Source organism: Monomorium pharaonis, chromosome 8 (assembly GCF_013373865.1).
Source record: "Monomorium pharaonis isolate MP-MQ-018 chromosome 8, ASM1337386v2, whole genome shotgun sequence".
NCBI lineage: Eukaryota > Metazoa > Arthropoda > Insecta > Hymenoptera > Formicidae > Monomorium > Monomorium pharaonis.
In genome coordinates this window covers 14,626,743-14,653,473 of record NC_050474.1, presented here as the reverse complement: position 1 = coordinate 14,653,473, position 26,731 = coordinate 14,626,743, and the positions used below count along the sequence as shown (strand labels likewise).

General features: G+C 34.0%; 2 protein-coding genes across 10 annotated transcripts in view; one reads left to right on the top strand and one right to left on the bottom strand.

Moving 5' to 3' along the window:
• Positions 1-209: 209 nt before the first annotated feature.
• On the bottom strand, positions 210-2,193 carry LOC105834577. 3 transcript variants are annotated; one of them, XR_004964485.1, is made up of 6 exons: positions 2,038-2,193; positions 1,791-1,876; positions 1,400-1,689; positions 1,117-1,294; positions 584-1,032; positions 210-273 (listed from the first exon to the last, which is right to left on the bottom strand). XR_004964485.1 is itself a non-coding variant. In XM_036291524.1 (4 exons), exons 1-4 carry the CDS (start codon positions 2,058-2,060, stop codon positions 768-770), a joined length of 756 nt encoding a protein of 251 aa, XP_036147417.1. In that variant the 5' UTR covers positions 2,061-2,161; the 3' UTR covers positions 511-767. The 3 variants fall into 3 exon arrangements, 1 of the variants encoding a protein (XP_036147417.1); XR_004964484.1 differs by lacking the exon at positions 1,791-1,876 and having other exon boundaries at positions 2,038-2,161; XM_036291524.1 differs by lacking the exons at positions 210-273; positions 1,791-1,876 and having other exon boundaries at positions 511-1,032; positions 2,038-2,161.
• Positions 2,194-2,365: 172 nt separating this feature from the next.
• Positions 2,366-26,731, top strand: part of LOC105834021 (guanylate kinase) — a 32,296-nt gene continuing 7,930 nt past the window's right edge. The window contains exons 1-7 of one of the 7 annotated variants that reach the window (XR_004964486.1): positions 2,366-2,698; positions 3,328-3,382; positions 4,595-4,862; positions 8,233-8,456; positions 8,575-8,685; positions 8,853-8,970; positions 17,745-19,411. Coding sequence is in view for 6 of the 7 variants with exons in the window: in XM_036291526.1 (XP_036147419.1) it covers positions 3,349-3,382; positions 4,595-4,862; positions 8,233-8,456; positions 8,575-8,685; positions 15,958-15,974 (654 nt within the window). In the remaining variant the exon portion in view is untranslated. Of the gene's footprint in view, positions 2,979-3,327; positions 3,383-4,594; positions 4,863-8,232; positions 8,457-8,574; positions 8,686-8,852; positions 8,971-15,957; positions 15,996-16,057; positions 16,421-17,744; positions 19,426-26,731 lie in introns of those variants that run through there. The other 6 variants (XM_036291526.1, XM_036291527.1, XM_036291525.1 and 3 more) reach the window with 6 other exon arrangements.

Here is a 26,731-nt window from a genome sequence, read left to right as displayed (position 1 = left end):
GAAATATATAAATAGTTGTAAAATGTTTTATTTATATTTTACAAAATATTAAAAGATTATTAATATATAACCCACACAGCACACTTTATCCTAGAGATGTCCCTGGGATGTCATTTTGGGATATCGCAATATCGTTGAATATCCGTGGACCGTCTGCGATATCCGAGGGATATCCAAGGGATGCACAAATGTCCACCGATTTGATATCCTGTAGATATCTCAAACGATATCCAGAGGATGTCCAAGGGATTTCCTGAGATATCGTAATATACCCTAGTAAAAAAATTTGTCAGGATTAAAAAAATTTTTTTCAGGATTTCAGATAAATGTTCCAATTTTTTATAATTGAAACGTTTCTCGGAAAAACTTTAAAAATAAAAAATTTTGATTAATTAAAAAAATTTTTGAATATTTCTAAGTATTTTTGAGAGTTTCTAAGAATTGAAAAAAACTTGAACAAAAAATAAAAAATTCTAATTATTTTTACGGCAATTTTGTAAGAGAAAGAAGACTATAATATAACATGTTTCAGCCAACCCGTCGTACCTGTTAAAGCATGTTTAATAATTTAATATCTCTATACCTGAAAAAACGGTCACTCATCCAAGTGTCAACCCTCGCCGATGTCGCTTAACTTTGAAGACCATACGCATTCTAACGCTTCGTGGTGATCCATAAACACTTCTTGTTTATGGATTCATATTTGTTATAGATCATTACAATAGATGTTGTCAGAAGGATAAAACATGTATAGTTAACTTATATTTTTATAAATAAATATGAAGTTTTTCCATATAATTTGATATTCTATGACTCATTTGCATTAATGTTTGTTCTAATTCTTTTGTTTCGTCAATCTTTCGTTTTTTCATCTTTGGTGCATAATTGTTTTTGTCATATTTAATATTATAAATGTGTTGCTCGTTAACACTTTCATTTTCCTTATTTGATCCACTTGCAACATTTTCTGACTCGGTACTACTATCTTCATCAATTACACTCGGTTGAGATTTTGTGCAATTAGTGTAGCTTCTAAAAATAAATAAACAAATAAATAAATAAATGTGTGTTACAGTTTTAATATATTAAAAAAATTAATTTAATATATTACTTTACTTTCGTCTTTTGATTACATTGTCTAAAAATGCTAACTGAGAAAAGAAAGGAAATCGAGTAGATTTAGTAGCAGCACTTCCACTTTTAGATTCAGTTTCAGTCTTCCTTTTGTCTCTATTATATTGATCTCTCATTGAAATACATCTTTTTTGACAATACGAAGGAGTATACATGTCACCTAACAAAAAAATTTTTTTAATTAATAGAATTACATTATTTTAATTATTAATATTATTTTAATTATTACATGATTTATTGGATGAATAAAATTTTTATTGTTTACCACAAGTTTGGATCATTATTTTAGATATTTCAATCCAAGCATTTTGTTTCATTATACAATCCTTAAAATTAATGTTACTTTTATCATATAAAAATGGGCGTTCTCTATATAATTCAATGAGAAGCTCATCACCAGTCTTTTCTTTAATAGTAATACATGTAGGATCACAATCATTATCACAGTCAATTATACTGCTTTCGTCAGATACATCCGCAATAGTTTTACAATAATCAAAATGATCTGACATCTTTTTATTTTTTGTAGCACTCAAAGATATTCCAAGAAATTTTCTGTTTAAAAAACAAAATTAAAGTTAAAATAATTTAAAAGACACATTAAAAATATTTTTAATACAATATATTTTAAAACAAAAAATATTAATTAATCTAACCTAAAAAACTTGTAAACAATTGCTACATCTGCGCTATATAGCTCAAGCTAGCTGAAGGCGCTCTTCCACTCACAAGGAAGGAAAAGCTAAAAAAAAAAAAAAAAAATAAACAATTGCTGATTATTGTGATTAATTTAATAAAGAGATGAATACAAATGAATCATTGCCTTAATTTATAAATAAAATTATTTATATTTTATTTTAGCATATTTATTAATAAATTATTAAAATATATATTACTGCTTACCTCTGCCGCTGCACTTTCTTCATCACTAGTATACTCTACGTCACTCTACGACATGTACGACTCTACGTTTTTCTCTGCCTTAAGCGGGTCACACACACTTTCCGTAGAACGTAACAGTAAGGTTTTGACCAATCACGTACTTGATTTAGTCGCTTACTGTTACGGTCGCCCAATCCAACATGTCGAAATCTTACTGTTACGTTCTACGGAAAGTGTGTGTGACCAGCTTTACCCTACGACTACGACTGCGACATCTACGTCTCGCTCTCTGCCTTCGGCCTTAAGTGGAACGCACCCTTTCAGTGCTGGCATATTCCTCCTCCATGTATATATACTCAAAGCGTTTGGAATGTAGCCTAGGGCTATTGTTTAAAATGAAAAATTTTGGGGATTTCAAGCAACGCAAACAAACCTCATGTACATGGGTTGGGAACATTGTTTTCTTTACGTAGCTATGCGCATTTCGGAACGCAGTCCTTGTATTTTGTTTCGTAGTTACGATCGTTTACCTTGATTTGCGCCGTATAAAAAGACAAATGTAATGTAATGAGAATCACTTTCGGCACTATATACAATTGAATGATTAACAATTTGTAAGCGAGTATAAGTCTACGTCTATTAACTCAAGATAATCTATTCTCATTTTTTTTCTCTATTATAGGTAAGGTTTGTGTTGATAATAAGTGCGTAAATGGTTAATTTAATATGTTTCAACATGACTACGTTTACACGTCGGGTTTAGTACCACCAGATTTATAAAATGGCCAATTACAGCTACTCCTTGAAAGAATGGAATGATTATGATTGGCCAGCTCTAGAAGTAAAGATGTTATTAAATCTGATTAAGAGTGTCGTGTAAATGTAGTCCATGACATGACTTCAACGTAAATGGTTATTCCAAAGGACTGAATCAAAATCTCAATGTAGCTGATTAGTTTAAAGTAATTTTAAAGACAATATTGTTCTTATATGCTTAACAAACTTTAGATGCTTATGTTGCTATAATGTTGCTGCAAATTTAATTTACTAAAGTTTGCTAAATTACGTTTTTTGTATTTCACTCAAATGTAAAATTTATTTTAATTATATGTAATTTATTTAGTGTAATTTTATTTTAAATGCCATTAATGTTTACTCGTTTGATATTTTTGTTGATAGGAAAATATAGTTATTTTGAGATGTCAAAATAGTCACAAATTTTCCAATTAAAACTATTTTGTGCTAGCTTGTTTACATTTTTGATTCTTGTATGAATTAATTATACAGAATACAATATTTTGTCATAAGCAGCCAACAGCTAGTCTACTCGCTATGTCCATACAATGGTTTAGGATAATAAAGATAGGTATGCAGAATTCCCACACTTTGCTTCTGCTATCATGTATATAATATATTTAAACAATTTGATAAAACAGTACTATATGTAAATACCACATAAAAATACTTTAATTGAAAGATTTTCTGCAAAAAGTAAACAAGTCTAAAAAGTTAAAATTTTAGAAAACTTAAATTAAAAGAAAAATTTTTAATTAAACAAAATGTAGTTCTTTGAAGAACATAAAGAAATTAACAGTGCCTATAAGAGCCAATACATTTTTATACGTATACTCATATTTGTTATTTATTATAAAAAATATAAGTGATTTGATTTCATAATTGAGTCTTGTTTAATATATGATGTAGTAAATTATCTACACGGAGCATTAAAAAATATTTAATCAAAGTGAATCATGTTATACAGATGTGATCAATTAAATTCTGTCACAATAGATTGTCTAGTAATAGAATGATTGGTATTCGAATAAACCATGAAGTGTAGATAGCTTGTATTGTACAAAACATATGGTTAACTGTAATTTTAGCAATAAAATATAAAACCATATTAAAGTTATACAAAAAATAAATTACAAACTTGTATGTGTAGAAAGTAAAAAGAAAAATTATTATTTTTTAATCATTGCACAAATAGTCATTTTTCTTTGAAAATATACATATAAGAATAATGTTTGTAGCTTTTATGTAACATTTTGAGGATTTAAAAGAAAAGACCTTCCTTTGAACTTGTTTGGTTTTATAGAAATTTTATATTTATTATTTATCTTATATTTTAAATTTTCTTTTTTTTTACAATATTAACAAAGGATAAAAAAAAGGATAAAGAAGGATACAGCAGGAAGTATTTAAAATAACAAATAACAGTTTTTTTAACTTTTTATTTAAAAAAAATTCCAAATTATTGTTTTATATTTTTTTTATACATATAAATATAATAATTTTTTTAGACATGTAATAGGTATAAAGTTTTAGATTTCGATTAAAATTTTTCGAAGCCATTAAAAAAAAATAAAAACTGTTTAGTTCTTGTAAAAATGTTATATTAACTTTTTTTCCTATTTAATTTTGTTAGACTAAAATTTGTTTATGATATAATGATATTATTGATAGAGATTTGACATTAGAATCCAGAAAAATAAATTAATTTGGTTCTTAAGAAATTCTTTAATTAATTAAGTATTGAACAAAGAGCAGAATTGAAGACAAAAAACTATATTTTCAGGCTATTCCAGTATGATTCACAAAGAACTACGTCCATTGGTATTCTGCGGCCCATCGGGTACTGGAAAAAGTACTTTGATAAAGCGATTGTTTGATGAATTTCCCAACACCTTCAAATTTTCAGTATCTCATACAACCAGAATGCCACGACCTGGTGAAAAGGATGGTACACACTATCATTTCACAACCAAGGAAAAAATGCAAGAACAAATAAAAAATAATGAGTTTATTGAAACTGCTTCGTTTAGTGGGAATCTATATGGGACGAGGTAAATATAGATATGAGAAAGTGACGGTTTCAAATATGGGTAAATTTAAGGAACAAACTTTGGGAGAAAGTTATTAGTTAGGGAGGGAGGGAGGGAGGGAGGGAGGGAAGCCTTATCTGTATATTTCTATGCTTTATCTGTACATTTAGCTCGCATAGAATAGTTACTAAATAGACAGATGTAGAAGGAGGGAGGGAAGGAGGGAGGGAGACAAAAAAATATATATATGTACTTATGTGCATATATACATATGAGCAGTATGTACATATATATGCATGTGTGTATTTTATCTCTCTTTTTTTCTGCAAGTTATTCTCTTCCTTGAATATTATATAATATGATTAACTTCAAAGCTCGGAATTAACAGTGTGGTCGACAGAATGTCTACTTGAAAGTACCAAATGTAACGTAGTTTTATAAAAAAGAATAGGATGAAGTAAACGGTTTATTCTTTTGCAATGTATTAAAATAGGTAAAAAGCCTGAAATCTTGTCTGAAATAATTACAACGTGTATAGATTATAATGTCATCCAGCTGTTGATGACATGATAGGCTGCAATATTTGAGATATGTTTATATGGATGCTCAAGGATTATATGTAAGAATTATTCTTAGTCTATTTCTGTTATGCATTCTATGCAAGCCGGATATATGGATAAGACACAGAAATATATTGATAAGGCTCTTAGTCAAATTGAAAAAGTAATTATTTAAATACTTTATTGTTCCCGAAACAGTTTATTATAATTAATACAATTACACTCACAAACATCACATTTAAAAAATTTGTTATTTTTTGCTTATTTATAGCTAAATTATAATTGTATATTTATAATTATGTTTATTGTTATTTTACAGTTATTGATAATAAATCTATTTTGTCTGTGTTTAAATTAATGCTCTTGGAACATATATTCATGTGCCAGCTTGTAATTGGAAACAATAGCGTGGCTCTTATGGAAATTGTGAATGTGGTGTATGCCATAGACTCTATTAGTAACATAGGCTTTTTAAGTAACAGGCTGTCACCTGCAAAGTTAACAAACTTGAGAAATTTCTGTAAGAGCCACGTTTTTATCTCCCATTATAAGCTGGCAAGAGGTTATATGTTCCAAGAGCATTAATTAAAACATGGGCAAAATAGGTTTATTATCAATAACTGTAAAAGAACACTTAATATAATTATAAATGTATCATTACAATTTAACTACAATCTTAACTGTAAAATAGCAATAAATATAATGCTATATTAAATTGATGCAAAGAGAATGAAAAGTAAAATATGGGATGAGATGTTGTACCATTTACCAAAAAAATTAGAGAATTAAATTTATAAATAAAAATTTTGAATGTGATCTTTGTAAATGTATGAAAAGAATTGTCTTAGTTTTCAATTTGATTAAAAGCCTTATATGTATATTTCTTTGCTTTATCTGTACATCTAGCTCGCATAGAATGCATGATAGTTACTAAATAAACAGACTTAGAGATAATCCTCCATATAAACATCCATATAAACATATCACTGATATTACGGTCTGTGACCTCGTCATCGGCAGGCCAGCTGGATGACATTATTAGACTGTATACTTTGTAATAGTTTTAAACATGATTTTACATATTTTACCTATTTTAAGATCTAAAAAATATGGTTGTATAACATCTTTAAGACCCATTACAATATGGTATTTATTCAAATAAAAATATAACACTTGTAACTATTTTCTTACCTGGTCTGCTGTAAGATAATGACATACTTGAAGAACTAGAAAGTATACCTTCAAATAATCCTTCTAATATGAATTGCCCTGCCAATTCTTTATATGATAGTTCACTCAATTTAAAAGGGGATGGACTCAATGAACTTCTCAACAGCAGCATACACTGGCACATTGTACCAAGCTTTGATGTTTTACTCGTCCACTCTTTTCTTTTCCTATTCTTTTTTTTTTTATTCAAATAAAGTGTCCCTTCCTCCCTTTCTTTTAATATAACTAAAAATAAAACAACACAAAGTATTACTTTTATCTCAGAATACTTATTCCATACAAAAAATGGAAATTTTGTATAACTTATCTGATTATACAATGCATGTTTTACTAAATTCTTTAAATTAGGCACAGCCGTATTCCCTTCCACGATGTAATCTACGATGTAATATGCAAATTATGCATAAAACTAAAAACTAACTTGCCACTAACCTTGCGCACATCAACATGTTCCTAACATTGAACTGTCACATTATAGACGTGAAACTCGCCGCGAAATTAACCATTACTTTGTCACGCAGACGGCGCGGGCGCGACCGCCAATCATGACACGTAACTTCTTGTGTCCGTGTCAACTCGTAATTAACACGCGTAATTAATTAACTCACATCACACCACGTAAACACGCGTAACACACGTAAAAGTGCCTTGCTTTGTGTGCGTAGTATTGGGCGCGTTCAGCAGAGCAGACTGAGCGGATCAGTGAGCGCTGTGATTCTTTACTATGTTTGGTTTCTGCTTCTAAATCCAATGATAAACTAAAGGCAAGAACCAATCATATTAGAAAATCACTGAGCGCTTACTGATCCACTCTGCTGGACCCAAGTGATGAACCACGAATAATATGTGCGTGTCAATCAACTCGTAATAGTCATTTATCACGCGGAAAGCAACAGTACAAATCCCCACCACATGTCCTGGCGGCCAGGCGATGACGATAATAATGACGTTTCTACCAGATTTACTCTTGAGCGAAAAACTTTAATCGCGATACTTATTATGTAAATCGGATGTAAGCTATTTATTAAGCTTATTGAGAAATCCATCGATTTAGTCGTTATTGAGAATTTGATAACTACGGATTTTCGCAAATGATGTCTCGCGTAATAGAGGCAGCGGTGGTGCCTCGCACTGCGCGTACACTTGGCACGAGGCACTACCGTGGCTCTTGATATACCTCTAAAATAAAAGTACTATGAAAGTACGTTGAGAATAAACGTAGCTTTAGTGGCATTTTTATAAATTTATTTTTACTTTTATTATTTATACTGTGCTGATAAAAGTAAGATTAAAACAGCCTTAAAAATATTATAATTTCAAGAAATTAAAAAAAATTGAGAAAACTCATTAGAGTGATGGTTTATTACGGTAAACTTCCGCTTTTTCCAAACAGTAATTTTGAGGAATATGATTATATATGTATATTACAAAAAATTAAACTAAAATATTTTCTGTAATTAAAACATGTATGTAGTATATTTGAATAAACAAATAAATATTTAATTTGACGCGTATTTAGGATTTGACTTTAATAATTGAGACCGTCACCTTAATAGATAAATATGTAGAAAATATAATTTAAGTGTGCAATTCCAATATAGTAGACAAGCAGTCGAAGAAGTGCAACGTTTAGGAAAGGTATGCGTATTGGATATTGAAATACAAGGTGTGAAACAAATAAAATGCACTGAGCTCAATCCTCTTTATGTATTTATAAAACCGCCATCTATTGTGGAATTGGAGCGACGATTAAAGGCTAGAAACACGGAAACTGAAGAATCCTTGGAACATAGATTATCGATTGCCAGATCTGAATTAGAATATGGTATGTTTTACACAATATGTAATTAATATTACGAGACAATTATATACTTCAAACTCACACTATCTTGTATCACATTATCTAAACTTTATCATATAATTAATAACATATTTATTTATAGGTGAAACACCTGGTAATTTTGACGTTGTTATAGAAAATGATGATTTGGAAAAAGCGTATGAAATCTTACACAATTTTATATTGACTAATTACAATCCACATTGCAGTACAGGTAAATAAAAAGTTTTGTTTTTGTTTGAAGATGATATTCTTGTAATCAATACTATTTTTTACAATCTTGTAAGAAATGTTTTTGTATGAAGGTATAAAAGGTATAACTTGAAACTTGATACATTTATTCTTTAATATCTGAAGGTTCTTTACAAATTTTTTCATTAGGAGGAAAATATTTTTAGAGAAAGTATTTGCAAATCTACAAATATGTAAAAAATTACCGATCTACATTGCCATGCCATTTAAGATGTTAAATTATCTGAAACAAAAAATAATTAAAATGGTAATTATTCCGAACCACGGTTTCATCTCTAAATGGGCTGAAATTTTTTGTAATGGCCTCTTATGATTAGAGAGTAATGTAAATAACAATTTTAAGTCGGGAGAAGTACAAGAAAAAAATTTATAAACAAAAGATTTAAGAAAGAATGTACTATTGTTTTCTGATTAATGTGGAATGAAATTTGTTCTTTCTCACTTCCCTCTCCATACACACACTCACACGCTCATGCACTCACACACGCACACACACACACGCACGTGCGCGCGCGCGCGGACGGGGGTATACCCTGTCGGTAGAGGTACCCTGCGGCGATAACATGTGTAAGGAAAAGTTGTTCAGAATAATGACTCTAACAACATATTTAAAGGTCATCGGTGAGGAATCGCTAATGTAAATAATTACCGGTTATGTGTACATGTAATGTCCGAATTCAATCAGTATTTATTGTTAAACTTGAAACGAAATAGGAAAAGACGAAATACAATAGTAGCAATCGCCCGATAAATAATTTTGTGAAAACTGGTTTTGCTTACTCCAGACAAATCTTTTGCTAATAATAAGTGACTTCCAATCGCATAAAATCGTAATGTCAAAAGAAGCTGATTTATTGGACACACAGCATTGTTTTTAAATAAACATTATATTGATGTATTATAATTATTTTATTTTTTGATTATTTTACATATCTAGTAAATACCAATCAATAACATTATGTTATTATAATTTTTTTAATAATTAAAATGTAACATGTTTTACATGTAATTATTACAATACATATTCTGTTACAAAATGCAATCTGCCAAAGTAAAAATCCAATAATTCAATTAACTGTTAGATTTATACTGTTCTGTTTTATGAGAAATTTCTTCCTTGATTTCTGTTAGCACCGCAGCAACAGAATTTTTAGATAAACAAAATCGTGCATGAAAATCGACGTCGAATTCTTCATAATGTGAAGGTCTTTTTATAATGTTTGGATGTCGATAAATTAAATTTTCAAAATCTTTATCTTTTGATGAATATAATATACAGGGTGATCCTAAACAATCTTTGTCTTTAAAATGTAGTATTTCTGACATAATTCAGAGACGATTTTTTCTTTTCTAAAATTTTGTCTGAAGCTTAATTTTTGAATTATTAAAAGAAATAATTGTATTACAGATCAGGTACAAGAGGTAGGCAAGGGCGGCGCAACTCACTGTCAGACGCGAGTGCTTATACGGGGTACTTGGTTTGATCAATCAATGATTATACATAAGGCGCGCACATATATGTTTCTGAGAAAAAAAATCGTCTTAAAATGAAATCAAGATTACGATATTTTAAAAACAAAGATTTTTTTATTAGTATACATTTTTTACACCTCACATATGCGCACACACGCATGCACACACGCGCGCTTGCACAAACACACACATCGATAGTAAGTAGTTAACCGATTTTACAAATTAATTTATTAATTAATCGCTATTGATCATTGTTGATTAATTATTTTGCGACTGAAAATCGCTCAAAGAAACACATATTACTGTCGCACATCATGCATTTACCGAACAAGTTTGACTGACTTCATTGATTATGTTTACAGTCAAGTAAAGCACGCAAAGAACTAAAGCAAAAAATCAATCGCATGTATTTCATAAACCTTTTTAAAAAAAGGTAAAAAAGGCGCCAAGTATGTGTGTGCGCCTCTAAAAAAGAAACTTATATTAGATAAGTTGTCTTATTATTCTATTGTTTTATTATCTTATTGTCTTCTCTACAAAATAATTGATTTAAAGTAAATGCGCCAACTATGCGTCAACTTTGAAACGGAAAAAAGATAGACCAAGTACATAAACGCGTGCTTTCAAAAATAAATTTAAAATCAATACAATTAGTCAAGTATATTAAAAAAAATATTAAATAATTAAATGATTAAAATCAATTAACGGGATTATACTGAAGCAAAAACTTGGCGTGCCCGGCTCGCATTTTTTCTATATTTCCAAGATTCTATGTTATTGATATTAATAAATACATAAGAATGTGATTAATGGCTTGTGTATTGTTTTATGCTCAGTTTCTGCTCTATTATCTGTTATTATTTGTAACATTTCTATTTTTTAAATAATTTTTTAATAGATTTTATAAAATTTTTCTAAGTTTTTTTTCAAATATACTTGGCTAATTGTATTAATCTTGTATTATTTTTTAATGCGTTTATGTATTTGATATATTTTTTTTATCTTTGTAAAGTTTTTAATAGGTTATTTTTTATTATTTCATTTGTACAAGTATTTTTCTATATTGTATAATATTGGTGAATCATTGCATTTCAACGAGCCGGGCACGCCAAGTTTTTGCTTTACTATAATTCCGTTGATTGATTTTAATCATTTAATTATTTAATTTTTTTTTTAATATACTTGACTAATTGTATTGATCTTAAATTTATTTTTGAAAGCACGCGTTTATGTACTTGGTCTATCTTTTTTCCGTTTCAAGGTTGACGCATAGTTGGCGCATTTACTTTATATCAATTATTTTGTAGAGAAGACAATAAGATAATAAAACAATAGAATAATAAGACAACTTATCTAATATAATAGTTTTCTTCTTAGAGGCGCACACACACACTTGGCGCCTTTTTTTACCTTTTTTTAAAAAGATAATTTTGTTTTGGATATCACGCATTTTGTAGTATTGTAACGGACCGTATTTCCCACGCGGGCTTAATTCGCTGGGATTGGGTGTAGGAAAGTCCCTGAGATAATAGACTCAGCTTTTCCGTAATAAAAGAATATATATTTAATAAAGTCGTGAATATGTACAGGCTATTTACAATGTGTCAGTGTGTCGGTGTGTGTATCGTGAGTCGTCGGTGGAATGAGTATTCACAGATGCGGTGTGTGTATTTGTGTCTGTGTAAGTCGCGCGTTTTTGCGGGCCGAAACAGCTGTTCGCTGTCGAGCGTGTATCTAGCTCGGTGATAGTCGCGGTGTGCGGCGACGGGCCGGCGGGCAATGCCCTGGAGCGTGAAGCGGTGTTTCTTGGCGCGGTGAGGTGCGCGGTGGCGGGTCGCCGGGCGGTAGTCGCCGGAGCCTCGAGCTCTGAGGCGCGCGGTGTGCGGCGTGAAGCGCGGGGTGTTGTGTCGTGCGGTAATCGTTCGTTTTCGCGTTATGATGATCTAGGAAAACGTCGGTCGATCTCGAAATCTCTCGAGGGAGACGGAGCACTCTCCACCCCCGTTGTGTTCGAGCCGGGTGAGCGGGCGGTTTTTTAGGATAATCTGTAGCCGAGAATTCTCGGCGAAGGCGGAGTACGCTCTACCCTCTGTTACGGAGACAACTAGGAGTTAGAATGCGAACGGTACCGAGAGCTCTCGGTTAAGGCAGAGAACACTCTACCCTAATTACTGATCGCAGGAAGCTTTTTAGGAGCGTACTCTGGTCGGGATCGGAATCCAGCGTACGGTCGGAGCGAGAAGTGTCGCAGCCTCCACCGGAGCGGCTTTTTATACCCGCTCGGGTGGAGGATCGGGGATCCTCGTGGATCTTCGGGTTTCCCCGTACTCGCTCGCCTCCTGTGGAGGTTGGGAGCGTGCGGGGAAACGCGCGGAGCGGAGATGATGTCTTGTCTCGACGCTTTTTATTTCGGGCGATTAGGACGGGCCGGTGCCCGTTTGTGCGGTCCGGCAGGTGTTCGGCCGGACCGCGCGCGGTCGGTGATGCCGGCGGACGGGAGGTTCGTTACAGTATTAAGTATCTTTTTTAGATAGTATATATATTTTTACAATAAAAAATTATTATGAGAGAGAGAGAGAGAAAGAGAGAGAGAGGGAGAGGGAGAGAGAGAGAGAGAGGGAGAGAGGGAGAGAGAGAGAGAGAGAGGGAGAGAGGGAGAGAGGGAGAGAGGGAGAGGGAGAGAGGGAGAGAGAGAGAGAGATGGATTGAAGTTTATTTAGCTTTCTTAGCTATTATGTTTTACATAGATTTACATACATGCTTCTTTAACATCCGTTTAAATACATCAATTCTGTCACAACTTCTAATTTCTGCTGGCAAGGTATTGTATAATTTTACGCCCTCGTAACACGTTTTTTTGTGCACTTTTAGTTCTAACGAATTTTATTGCGATAGTCCCTTCCTGTCTTGTTTTCCTTCCATTCTCATTACTAATTACTTTTAGTCTATCCCTTAAGTAATTTGGCGCCAAGTTATGTAGAATCTTAAATATAAATATGCATACATTATAGTGTAGTCTCTGTTTTACAGACATAAATTGCAACGCTTGTAACAAATGTTCTATTTTGGTGTATCTATTACAGTGTAATATTACTCGCATAGTCTGATTCTTGCAATTTATTCAATTGCGTTTCTCCCATATCTACCAATAATGTTGCACAATATTCAAAATGGGGTGCTATTATCGACTTACATATAATACACCTCGTGTATGCCGATAATTTTCTATCCTGTTTAAGAAACCCGTTTTTTTCCCAATTTTCTTTAACATATAATTATAGTGGTCCTTAAATCTAAGCTTATCATCAATAATTATACCTAAATACTTTATTACGTCTACATGCTCTATTTCCGTCCGTCTAGGCATTTTAGTACAATATTCTCCCCCCTCTCTCTTCCCCCCTCTCCCCTCTCTCTCTCTCTCTCCCTCTCTCATTTTCCCCCTCTCTCTTAATTTGACAATAACACTCTTTCTAGCATACATCATTAATTATTTATAATTTATATACATGTGTAAATGACTTACTTTCTTTTACTTTTTTTCTGGTTCTTCCTTCTTATTTTTTCTTAACTATTTCTAATATTCTTTCTCTAGTTTAATTTTAAATAAAGTTTTTCTTTTTCTTTTAAACTAAAAATAAAATATGACACAAAGTATAAACTTATCTCAGAATACTTATTAAAAATATGAAAATTTTGGGGAATATACTCATCTGATTACAAAGCACAGTATGTTATAATCAGTATGTTCTAATCACCAAATTCGGTACAGCCGTATTTCCCTTCACGATATAATATACGATAGAAATATAAAACTTGCTATTAACCTCGCGCGCGTCATTAACCATGAACTGTCACATTACCGCCGTGAAACTCGCCGCGGATTCACTGTTACCTCGACGGGCGGACTCGACCGCCAATCAAGACACGTAATTTCTCGTTCTGTTCTTCCGCGGACACGAACATATACTTTTTGTCAATTCTCGTGCCCCTGTCACATTCGTAACCATCTATCGCGCGAAAAGCAAAAGTACAAATCCCCACCATCTGTCTCGGGCGTCGACGATAATAATAATGACGACGACGTTTCTTAAAATTTATTATTCTTGATGCGAAACTTTAAATCACGATTTCTTCGCTCGTAAGTCACGTAGCGGAAAAATAAAAACACTTTTGTTATACAAATCGGATACAAGCTATTCATTAAACTTATTTAGAAATCAATCGATTCAGCCGTTATTGAGATCCAACAATCTACAGAATCTCGCAAACGGCATCTCACGTAAATAGAGGCACGGCAGTGTCGCACGCGTACACTTGGCGCGAGGCACTACCGTGCCTCTTGATAATGTAAGATTTTTTGTTGTTTTAATCGAGTGAACAGATCGAGTTACCCAAGCAACACATATTAGTCAAGATGACATCAAACTGATATCAACTTAAGGTCAAATAAAACGAAGTCATTTTGACAGCAATCAGTCCCTCGATATTGATCAATTTTTGATGTCATTTGGACGTCAAAATAACATCACATTGACCATTTTATAAAAGTTTATCCATAAACTTGCATAGCTATATAATTGTAATCGTAAAGAAAATTTCAATCACATTTTATAGAAATGCGATTGGGTGGTAACGGGTACAGACAGCGAAAAATTGTTTATAATATTACTACAGCAAAATAAAAAATATTTTTGGCAATGTAATACATGATTTCTATGTAATTTTTCCCGTACAATCGAATGGCTATTAAATCGCTATTTTTTTTTCAAAAAATTGATTTTCGTAATTTGTTTAAACAAATTTTGTTATAAACAAATTAAAATATTTTTTTACGCCTAAAATGTTTTATTGACATAAAGTGAAGGTTCCAATAGTTACTTTTCCGATCCTTCTGTTGGTCTAGTCATGGACATTAATGGGTTAATCAGTCACTATGTCATAAATATTGACATAGTGAAAAATGATGTCGAATTGACATCGACATCTTTTTAATCATTATTTTTCACCGGGGTGGGGCGAGGAAGAGTAGCCGCTGTGCGAGTAGGCATAGTGCTTTCAATAATGCATAATATCCAATGCATGAAAAATGATTGTACTAAAATTTGTAACAAAAAATTAAGTGAGTTATGTAAATATAACTCAAACCTTACCAGGAAACCAATTGTGTAACTTTATTATCTGTTAATTAATGAATATCAACATTTAATTAATATTTATTAAATTTATAATTAATATTAATTTCATAATTTTCTTCATAATTTCATAATTTATCTTTAATATTCATTATATTATTTTATGAAATTAAATAAAAGTGTTTATTGTAAATTAATATAATGTAATTATATTTATTGTAAATTAATATAAATATTAATTTATTATTTATTAATAAATATTAATTCAAAAGCATGTTAATTGTAGTTACATACTACACTTGTTTAAATATTAGTGTAAAGCGTTATCATTTATAATAAATAATGAAACCTATGCCTACTCGCACAGCGGCTACCCTTTCTCTTTCCACCTCGGTGAAAAATAATGATTAAAAAGACGATGATGTCGATTCGACATCATTTTTCACTGTGTCAGTATTTATGACATAGTGGCTGATTAACCCATTAATGCGCCACAGTAATAATATTATGAGTTAAATTGTGCTAAGTTTAATAAATACATTTTTTAACATTGTTATATATATAACAATTTTATTGGCAACATTTTTTGTAAAACTTATTATTTTGTAAAACTTATACTTTTTCAGATATTTTGGAAGTCTGACCTACGTGTAGAGATAAGAAGGTAAAGTCAAATTAAAGAAGTTAAAATGATTTTATGTCATAATATTGTTTATTTATTTACAGATAACACTTTTTCTACACAAATTTATGCAAATAATGCATCCACATACCAGATATAATGGAAGTAAATAAAAAGCATGAGGTCCAAATAGAATCAAGTTAAAGTCACTTTGAATCAATGACGAATTTCGAGTCAATTTGATATCTTTTTGACATAAAATTTTGACTAATATGTTTTGCTTGGGTTAGTTAGTATAAAGTCAAATTTTTATTTGAAACTCGACTTAGGATTTATCGCAAAATTCATCCTTTTCAAGAAAGCAGCATGTCATGTCACGATTATGAGGTCATCGAACCTCATTGCAAGTGAATGTGTGCGTGCGTGCGTGCGAGCGAGTGGAGATAAAATGTATGTTAATAAAAAAATTTGTTTTTAAAATGTCATTCTTGATTTTATTTCGAAACAATTTTTTTTTACTGAAAAATATGTATGTGCGCAAACTATTTATAGTCATACATACTAGATTGATCATACCATGCACCTTGCGTCTGACGGGAGTGTCTCGATTGCCCACGTCATTATTGCCTACAATTATTCATACGCGATTGCTGCTAGACTTTTTCTCTTGTATCCACTAATTAGATTATTGTATTTTAAATTATCCGATTGATTGTGGGCAATATCCAATTGGACGTCGGCAATCCAACCTTGCTTGCGTCTGAGTTGTACCACCCTTGCCTACCTCTTGTACTCGTAATACCGACAACTATTTCTTTTATAATTTAAAATCCCAAATTTTTGGGAAAGGAAAAATCGTTTCAGAATTGTCAGAAATACGACATTTTAAAGACAAAAAATTGTTTAAGATAATTCTGTATATTCTAACGCCATATTTTAATAAATACTTAATAATTAATACTTTTTATGAAACGTTTAACAAATAACGATGCTGCTCCAATATAACTAAAAAAAGCTGGATGATAATTTTTTATAAATGCAACATTAAACTTCAGTTAGATTTAATAAACGCCCAAAATTCGGCGTTTAACATTGACCGTGAAAAATCAACGTTAACCGAAGTTTAATGCAGTTATGGAATAGATTTTGTAAAACTAGGTTTAACGACTTAAACTCCCTTTAAAACAAGTTGTAGAACCGAGATTAGAACTAAAATAAAGATAACAAGTATGTCAGAGATTAAAGTTAATTTACATGTTGGTAGAAACGGACATAAGGTAACTATATTGATTCGAGTTTGGTGAAACGCATATTCTCTGTTTTTGCTAACACGGTTAGCAGCAGTCGGTCGTAAAAAAATAATTGATTTTTTTTATCCAAAAGATACCTTTTTATTTTTTGTATCGTAATAGCATGAAAATATTTTAGTGGCAAAGACATTGTAATTAACCTTAATCCTACACCTAGAGTAAAATAAACCTGTAAAAAATTTTTTTTAAACCAAAATGTTTGATTATATACGAACAATAAAGAGATTGGGATGTATTACAGTCCTTGTGTAGAATACAGAATTATTTGGTAGTGTGTACGATTAGGGTTAATAATGCAATAATAGAATAGTATACAATACAATACAGTTTTGATTATACATATGTGTACACACACACACACACACACGCACGCACACACACACACACACACATATAATCAAAACTGTATTGTATACTATTATATATATTATATACTTATAATAAGATGAATATAACATATTTATTAGATAATATTTTTTAGATGAGATAACAAGCTAGTCCAGAATTAAAACCTGACGGATCCTCTTCATGGATTACACATACATCTGAGCATGAATGGTTTTCGAAATGCTTGCAAAGTATATATTTCTAGAATATATTTTAACACGTAATTAAAAGATGCACACAAATCTTGCAAGTTGAAACTGAGGTTAATGCGAATTCATGTAAATATACATTTTTGTATATCTTTATTAGCTATATTTTTTAAAAAATTTTTTCATAAAAATATTAATTGCAATAGTCGCATTCTGCAATGTTGCTACGTTGAACTCTATGTGACATTAAGGCAAACAAGTAGTAAAGAGTATGTCCAGTACAATCAGTAAGTTTTGTTTTAAGTTGGATTTAATGAAAACCATGTAGTAGGAACATGCACAGACTTAGTTTAATTATGAACTTATCGATTATTTTTTATTATTTCCTAATTAATTTTATTGTTTTGTATTTTTTAAAGATTTTTAAAAGAAAAAAGACGTTTAACAGAAAAAAGTAGCTACATTATTATTTATTATTGGACCCTTCTTTTAATCTTGAATTTTAACATTATTACGTAATCATATATCCACACGTAAATCAAAGAAAATGAAATAAACCTACTGGTATACTGTGATATATTTTTATTCTGTTGAGTAGGAGCAGTGTGTTATAACATGTCAGTTAATTTTTTTACGAAATAAAAGATTTAGGGTTGCGAAAAGGCTTTTTTTACCTAAAATAAATTTAACTAAATGTTTAAGAAGTTACTTTAAAAAAACCAAAATCGTAGATGTAACTGACTGAGACTATTCACCAAGGAAGGTTGTGTTCCAATAAAGTAGGTTATCTTATTATCTATATAAAGTATTTGCGCAATTTCATCTTTGTACTTATCTTCATAATTGACATAAAAGTGCGAAACGCAGTTGCTTCGAGTTTACATCACATCAAATTTTTAGAAGCATCTCGAGTACTAGGCTTAGGATTTGTAGAAAGAATTACGTGTAAACATTCCTATAACATCTTTATGGTTAATAATTATTATTAGGTTGCGTAAGAAACATTTTAAAAATTGTATACATTATAATTATTATATCTCCACATCTATTTTATTTTGTGCGTACAATTCGAAACCTGTAATATTGTAATGTTTGTTTATAGCTTGTGATTAAAATAGAAAAATGTCGATTGAATTGTTAGGCTAATAATTGTATTAATCTGATCGAACTTGCCTCTACATTTAAAATATAAAAATTAGTCATATTAGGCACATTAGTTGAAGTTAGAATTTCTCTTAGAAAATTGATATAACTAATGAATCTTAAAGAGATAAGTTTCGCAGAAAATATTTATAAGAATGGAATATAAAGAATATATATAATTGTTGTATGTATACCCAATTCAATAATTTGGAAGATAGTACAACATGTATTGTTATCATGACATGAGATAACAAAAATCGATATAAATCTAATAATTACAATTGAACCAGTGAGTGCAGAAAGAGTACGAATTACATTTGTCTAATTTTTTAGTGTTGATAAAAAGTTACTTTAATTACAGTGAAAGAACTAACAAAATTATTTTTGAGAATTTAAGTATGGCTTTCAGTAATACTTTTGACACTTCTGACATTCATGATTTCAATAAAATGATTGTGTATTAAATAAAGCTTAAATTTTAAAGGGTTCTGCATACTATCATATTAAAATTTAAATTATGTAACATATATGTATGTATAACTTATATATGTATATGACAAATTTAAGTTCTATTATTTTTATTTTAAAAAATTTCTATTAAAAAAAAATAAATGTAAATGTGTGAAAATACAAGGAATTGCTTTTTTAAATAAAAGACAAATTTATTTTTTGTATAAAAATGGTGATATGAAGAAAATGACCTAACTGTAAGAATAGATAGTTATATACAATAAACTAAGAAGTTTATTATTTATTATTATTTTTTAATATTAAAATCTTTTATTCAGTAATATTTTAGTGTTTATTAGTGCGATTGCGTGGTAGTGGAGTGAGGACGGGCTTAACCAGATCGACGTAATTACTGCTGGAATGCTGGACATTATTTTGCTTTGTACAAAAATTATTCTTTTACCGCGATCGAGCCGACACGGTCGCGTACGTCCTTATCGTAATCGATCTCCAAGCCGACTTTCGAGCCGTTTAGGCTCCGTACCGCTTTCTCGTTTGTTATCCCCTCCAGGGATCGGATCTTTCAAGAATTTTCTAACCGTCACGGTTTATTAAATGCAATATTATTCGGTTGATTATTTGTTTTCCATTTTTTATGCGCCCCGACACGCTCGGTACATTCGTTGCAGTTCTATATCGTTTTTCTCCTGGCACTGGCGGGATGCAATGCTTTCGCCAAAAACTCATTTGTTAACGAACGTGCTATAATGTATATCCGATCGTTTGCGATCTCACTGTAGCTGAAATCTCCGTGGGTGCCACGACAGCGTGATTCTCGTCGGACGGAAGCGGTCAAGGCTCTTTTATGCTCTTTTATCTTAAATCTGTTGTCAATTAATACAACTGATTTAGGAGGAAGCAACACCTTTATTTTTACTCGCGTGAGGTGGACGCGATGTTAGCGGCACGGAGAGTTTTTTCGTTCTGCTCTCTGTTGCGGTCGCGCTAGGCGAGAGAAGTTGATGTGTCACGAAAAGGGCTGAATATCGGGGAGAGAGCGCGGCAGGAAGAGGGCAGTGCAACATCGCGCCAGAGCCTAAAGCCTATTCGCAGTAATGTTGGGTTTCACACGTGACTTAGATAAATACAAGTAAATCGTAAAGAATGCATAACAAATCGTTTTTGTTACGCATGTAACAAACCGCTCGTCTTGAAGGGATCGCTCTTCAAATTTCGATCTTACGCTCAATGCGCTTGCAGCAGCGAGGTCGAGCGATTGCTCTAACAAGCCTAGAGTTGTAGCCTGGCTGATTTGATAGTAATATAACAGGGCAAAGGAAAGGCTGTCTTAATCTAATTGTATTTACTTAAACTATATTAAAACTAATGGGCGCGCAAATGGTTTAACTTAAATGGTTGCGGTGCCTGAATATATAATGTTTCATAAACTTAAACAAACAAAAGTAGAATGCTTAACGAGAGTTGATAACATTTAAATGGGTAGTATCGCTAATTTTGAGAGAGGTCAGACGTAGGATTCTTTGGAGGTTTTCACGGTGGCAGTGCATGACACGCCATCGGGGCCATGATGGACTGCTTCCACGCGGCCAGTTAGCCACTGCAGTGGGGCCAGACCTGGCTGCTTTATTAGAACCAGCTGCCCAGGCTCCAATTGCGGGCCCTTGTTTTCCATTTATGACGCACCTGAAGGGAGTTTAAGTATTCTGTACTCCATCTGGCCCAGAAGTGCTGTCGCATTTGCTGAACGATCTGCTATTGTTGAAGCTTATTCATATTTACACTGGTCAAGTCAGGATGCAGAAAACTGTTCAATGTTGTGCCAACCAGAAAATGCCCGGGACTTAAGGACATGTCATTCGGATCTGAGCTTAATTGCTGCAGGGGTCGCGAGTTTAAAATAGCCTCAATTTCAGACTCAACATCAGACAATTTCAGACGTTTTGAAACTCTTCGAATTTCAAGGGATCCGCTGACTATTCTGATAATGTAAAATTTCGCAGACTTGATTGTGGCCTCCCAAAGGCCCCCGAAGTGTGGCGCGTTGGGGAGAATGAAGGTCCGGGTAGTGTGTTGTTCTGACAAGAACCGATCAATAGAAGTCTGAACCTCGCTATTTTGCAAGAATTCGTAAAATTCTTTGATTCGCCGCTGTGCGCCAACGAAGGTAGTGGCATTGTCCGAATACATGTGTTCAGGCCTCCCCCTTTGCGCAATAAGTCTTCTAAGCGCGGCTATGAATGCGTCCGTGAGGTCGCTTACCAATTCTAAGTGTACTGCCTTTGTAGAAAAGCATACAAAAGGCTATATATGCCTTGTGGTTACGTGAGTTGCGACGCCTGCCCTCTCGCAAGGTCACTGGATCCGCGTAATCCACTCCGCAATGCGATGGATCGCGAAACAGCGACTCTAGGAGAAGGCAAGCAGCCTATTTCTGCTTCGGAAATTGAAGGTTTAGCTTTGAAGCATTTAATACAATTGTTTATGATCTTGCACACATCCGATCCTAAGGACAAATGTAAAAACCGCTGACGGACCGCCATGCTGGCTTGCAGGCCGGTGTGGAAATTGCGTGTGTGCTCGTATTCTATGATGAATACGAGCTCTCTTGGTTAATGGGTGGTGTCGCGGCAATATTATTTGATGGGACGTATCAAAGGATAGTGCTGAATTTTTTTATCCTGTCTTCTACTCTTATCAATTCGTTGTCGTCTAGGAATGGAGAAAGGGAATTCATATTGCTGGAGACACTGATACTACGTGAGTTAGATAATGATCCATATTCGGAAGAAAATGACTGTTTCTGAACAGTTTTGCACAATAAGTCCAAAGCTTGAATTATTTCTCGCGAAGAGATTGCCACTATAGCCGGCCTGAGAGCTTTGACCCGAGCTATCCTTAGACAGTAAGCCATAATGCGTAAGGTTTTATTTAGCTTTGAAAATTTAGCAATCAATTCATTTATAACACTGAAGTCTTCATATATAATCGCGGCATAAACTGCTTTCCTTTGTTCCGGACTGTCATCTCCTAGTGAAGGGAAATCGCTGCTGGGCCATTCCACCACGGGCAACTTTAGGTAAGCGGGACCGTGCCACCATAGGTCAGACCTTATAATGTCGTCCGGGAGCAGGCCTCTCGAAAGTGGATCCGCGAGATTGTCGGCGAAGCCAACGTGCCCCCAACGAGCATGCTCGGTTAGGCGATGGATTTCTCCGACCCGGTTAGCCACGAATATTGACCATCGGCGTGACGGGGAAGCTATCCAATTAAGTGTTATGGTAGAATCCGACCGCAGGAACTATGTGAGTCAACTCGAATGCTGATTTGATTTTGTGTATTAGCTGCGCTAGCAGTAACGTGGTCGATAATTCGAGACGTGGCAATGAGACTGCTTTGAGAGGCGCGACTTTCGACTTAGAACAGAGTAGATAGAAGCAATAGTCGTTTGGTTTTGCTTCATTGCGGAGGTATATGCACGCACCGTAAGCTCGCTCGCTCGCGTCGCAGTATCCGTGCATCTGCACGCGCTTAACATTTGAAGCTTGCTTTATGCAACGAGGTATTTTTAACTGATTGAGGCTGGACAATTGTAATTTAAGCTGCGTCTATTTTGTATGTATGTGCTGAGGGATGGATTCGTCCCAGTCTACTCTTGATTGCCACAGTTCTTGCAATATGAGCTGAGAACAATGACTGGGCCGAACAGCCCCAAGGGGTCAAAGAGCCTAGATACTTCGGATAAAATAACTCGTTTAGAGGATGTGTTTGCAGGCAACGACGATGAAAAGGAAAACTGAAGCGTATCGTTGTCCCATGAGGTACCTAATATCCGAAAGTTCTCGTCCTTGCTGAATGTTACCAACTGCTCACCCGATCTTTGATGCCGTTTAATAATTCGGGACAGTTGGATCCCCATTTACTTAGTTCGAAATTTCCTAATTTTAGGAGCTGTATCAATTCATCGCGGATAGCCAATGCCTCTGCTTTAGAGTCCGCGTCGGTGAGGAGTCATCAACATAAAAGTCTCGCTTTAAGTAGAGAGATCCTATGGGAAATTCGTTAATGAATCGATCCGTTAAATCTACGAGACATGTTGTTGCCAAATATGAGGCGATGGTGGTGCCGTAGGCGAGGGTAAGCAACTCTAAAGCTCGCACGTGTTATCGTTTGTCCTCGCGCCATAGAATTCTTTGGAAATGCGTTTGCAAAGGATGTAAGAATTTGCCTGTATATTTTTATTATGTCGGCCACCAATACATGCCGATACGTGCGAAAGCGAAGAAGTATAGAAACGAGATCACTTTGAACTACCGGTCCTACAGGCATACAGTCGTTTAAAGATGGTCCTGTGCTAGTTTTGCACGAGCTGTCAAACACTACGCGAAGTTTAGTGCTCTTAGCACCTTCTTTGAGTACGGAATGGTGCGGGAGATAACAGGTATTGGGCTCCTCTCGATTTGATTCCGTTATGGCGCGCATGTGGCCAAGCCCTACGTATTCGCGGATGAAACCCACATATAGAGTCTTTAATTGAGGGTCTCGATCTAATTTTTTTTCTAGCGCCAAGAATCGTTTAAGAGCAATGTCCTTAGAATTACCAAGTTTTTCAATAGCGTCCTGTTTAAAGGGAATTTGAACAACGTATCGGCCTTGAGAAGTTTGATTTACCGTGCTTAAGAAGTGACTCTTGCAGAATCTTTCTTCTGATATAGGGCTTGTGTTTGTCGCAGATGTCATCTAATTGCCAAAATCTGTTAGCAAGCACCGTGTCCAAATGAACGGTGTGCAAGTAATCAGTGCGCATCTTTCCGTGTACAAATGATCGGTGTGCATCTTTCCATGTGCAAATGATCGGTGCGCATTTCTTAGTGTGCAAATGAGTGGTGGGCAAGTGAACGGTGTGCAAGTGAATGGTGTGCAAGTGAGCGGTGTGCAAATGAATGGTGTGCAACTTTTACGTGTCCAAGTGAACGGTGGGCATTTTTTCGTGTGAAAATATCCGGTGACCAAATTTTATTGTGCATATAACTGGTGTATATTTTTAATAAAATTTCTTTTGTGTCCAAATGAACAGTGTCCAAATGCACCGTGTCTATTTGAACTGTGTGCAAGTGCACCAGTCCCAATTTACCAGCTAAAATCCACCCCAATTTTGTTTTCTGGAGCGTGGGATGGAATGCGGTGCCTTTAATTTGTCCTATGCATATCAGGTCCCAAAATACCTCCGCTCCGATTAGAATGTCGATTTGTGAAGATACGTTAAAATTGGGATCTGCTCAGAAAAATGATCCATTATGCGCTCAGTTATGATGCAATCAATGGTTATGGAGAAAGAATTGATTCTTAATCGCAATTTGATTTGTACTGCTTGGTTAGAACACATTATTTTGCCGCCTATTCTGGATGTAGCTACTTCTAGTGTACGCGGAGCTAAGTCTAGTCTGTTCAAGAACTCTTTTGTAATAAAACTGGTCTATGATCCACTATCCAAGAGCGCTCGACCGGACGTTTGCGAACCTGCCCTCAGTTTGTTCTGGCCTCAGCCAGAACAATGACGGTAGATAGAATTGCGTAATTGGTTGCCGAAGAGCGGGAGGAATGATTAACCACCACGCTCGGAGGATTTGACGCGGAGAACTCAGAGGAAGTGTTCTCCCGCTGTGAATCATCTGTGGATTTATCTTGCTCGGAATTTTGGAGGTGTAATAAGGTATTGTGTTTGCGCGAACAGGTTTTGCAACTCCCCGATGAATATTTCTTTGAGTTGTGGGTAGCGACGCGCAGACAGTTGAGACATAGTTTTTTAGAACGCGCATTTTCGCTGAGATATTGAAAAAGCCAAGAATTGTTTGTATTGATAAATCAAGTGTTCACTGCGGCAATAGTAACACTTGGATTTAACTACGGCATTGCATACTGCCTTTTGCTTATCGTTTGATTGCGATTGCAAATTTGTGTGTCTCGAAGGGGAGCGTTCGACATGGCCACGTTCGAAATGGCCACGCGTAAATTTGATTACGTTTAAAATGGCCACGTTCGAAACGGCCACGTTTGAAATGGCCACGTTTGGAACGACCACGGAAAATATTGCACGGAGTTCAATTTGCCCACGTTCGAAAAGGCCACGTTCGAAATGGCCACGTTCGGAATGGCCACGTTCGAAACGGCCACGTTTGGAATGGCTACGGGAAATATTGCACGGAGTTCAATTTGCCCACGTTCGAAACGGCCACGTTCGAAATGGCCACGTTCGAAGTAGCCACGTACGTTTTACATAATTTCCAGTACAATGCACATGGGTTAGCGATTTAGACGGGGTGGATGCGGGAGGGGGGGCCGAAGGCTGTGTGTGTGTGCGTGCGTGCGCGCGCGCGCAAAGCATTTTCTGTACCACATGGGTTTGCAACTTTCTACGCCAAACAAGGAAAAAATCATTACAAATATGGCTGTTTCGAACGTGGCCATTCCGAACGTGGCCATTACAAACGTGGTAATTTTAAACGTGGTCATTCCGAACGTGGCCATTTCGAACGTGGCCGTTCCGAACGTGGCCATTTCGAACGTGGCTATTCTGAACGTGGCTATTTTGGACGTGGCCGTTTTGGACGTGGCCATTTTGAACGTGGGCAAATTGAACCCCGTGCAATATTTCCCGTAGCCATTCCGAACGTGGCTATTTCGAACGTGGCCGTTTCAAACGTGGCCATTTCGAACGTGGTCAAATTTACGCGTGGCCATTTCGAACGTGGGCAAATTATATCCACTCGTCTCGAAGCGATATTTGATTTTGGAGTTGACAAGGACTTGGCACTGATGGACTAAAAATTCTAAGAACTGCTTAAATGTTTCCCACTCGGCAAGTAATGTTGTTGAAATATTGTAATATTTGAAAATAATACATAAATATTTTGTTAATATTTTAATTGTAACTTTGCATGTGAAATATTTTAAAAATAAATCTGCACCATATTTTTATAATAATGCAACTGCAATATTTCTGAAATCTTTGAGAGAAGATAAAAAAGTTTACTTTCATATTTGTATGGTTCTGTAATATTACAAAAGAAATGTGACAAATGCATTATTTTAAAAATATTTCTGGAAAATTATAAGGTAATATTAATATTTCTTACACAATGAATATTTCTGCAAAATATCAAACGCAACATTGCAGTATTTAAAGTATTAACGTTTAAAGTATTTCTAAAAAATTTCTGAAGGATTGTGTAGGTAATAAAAATTTAAATTGCTGAAAATGAATTTCTGCAATACTGCACAAAAAATATTGCAAATATAATGATTCAGAAACATTTCTGAA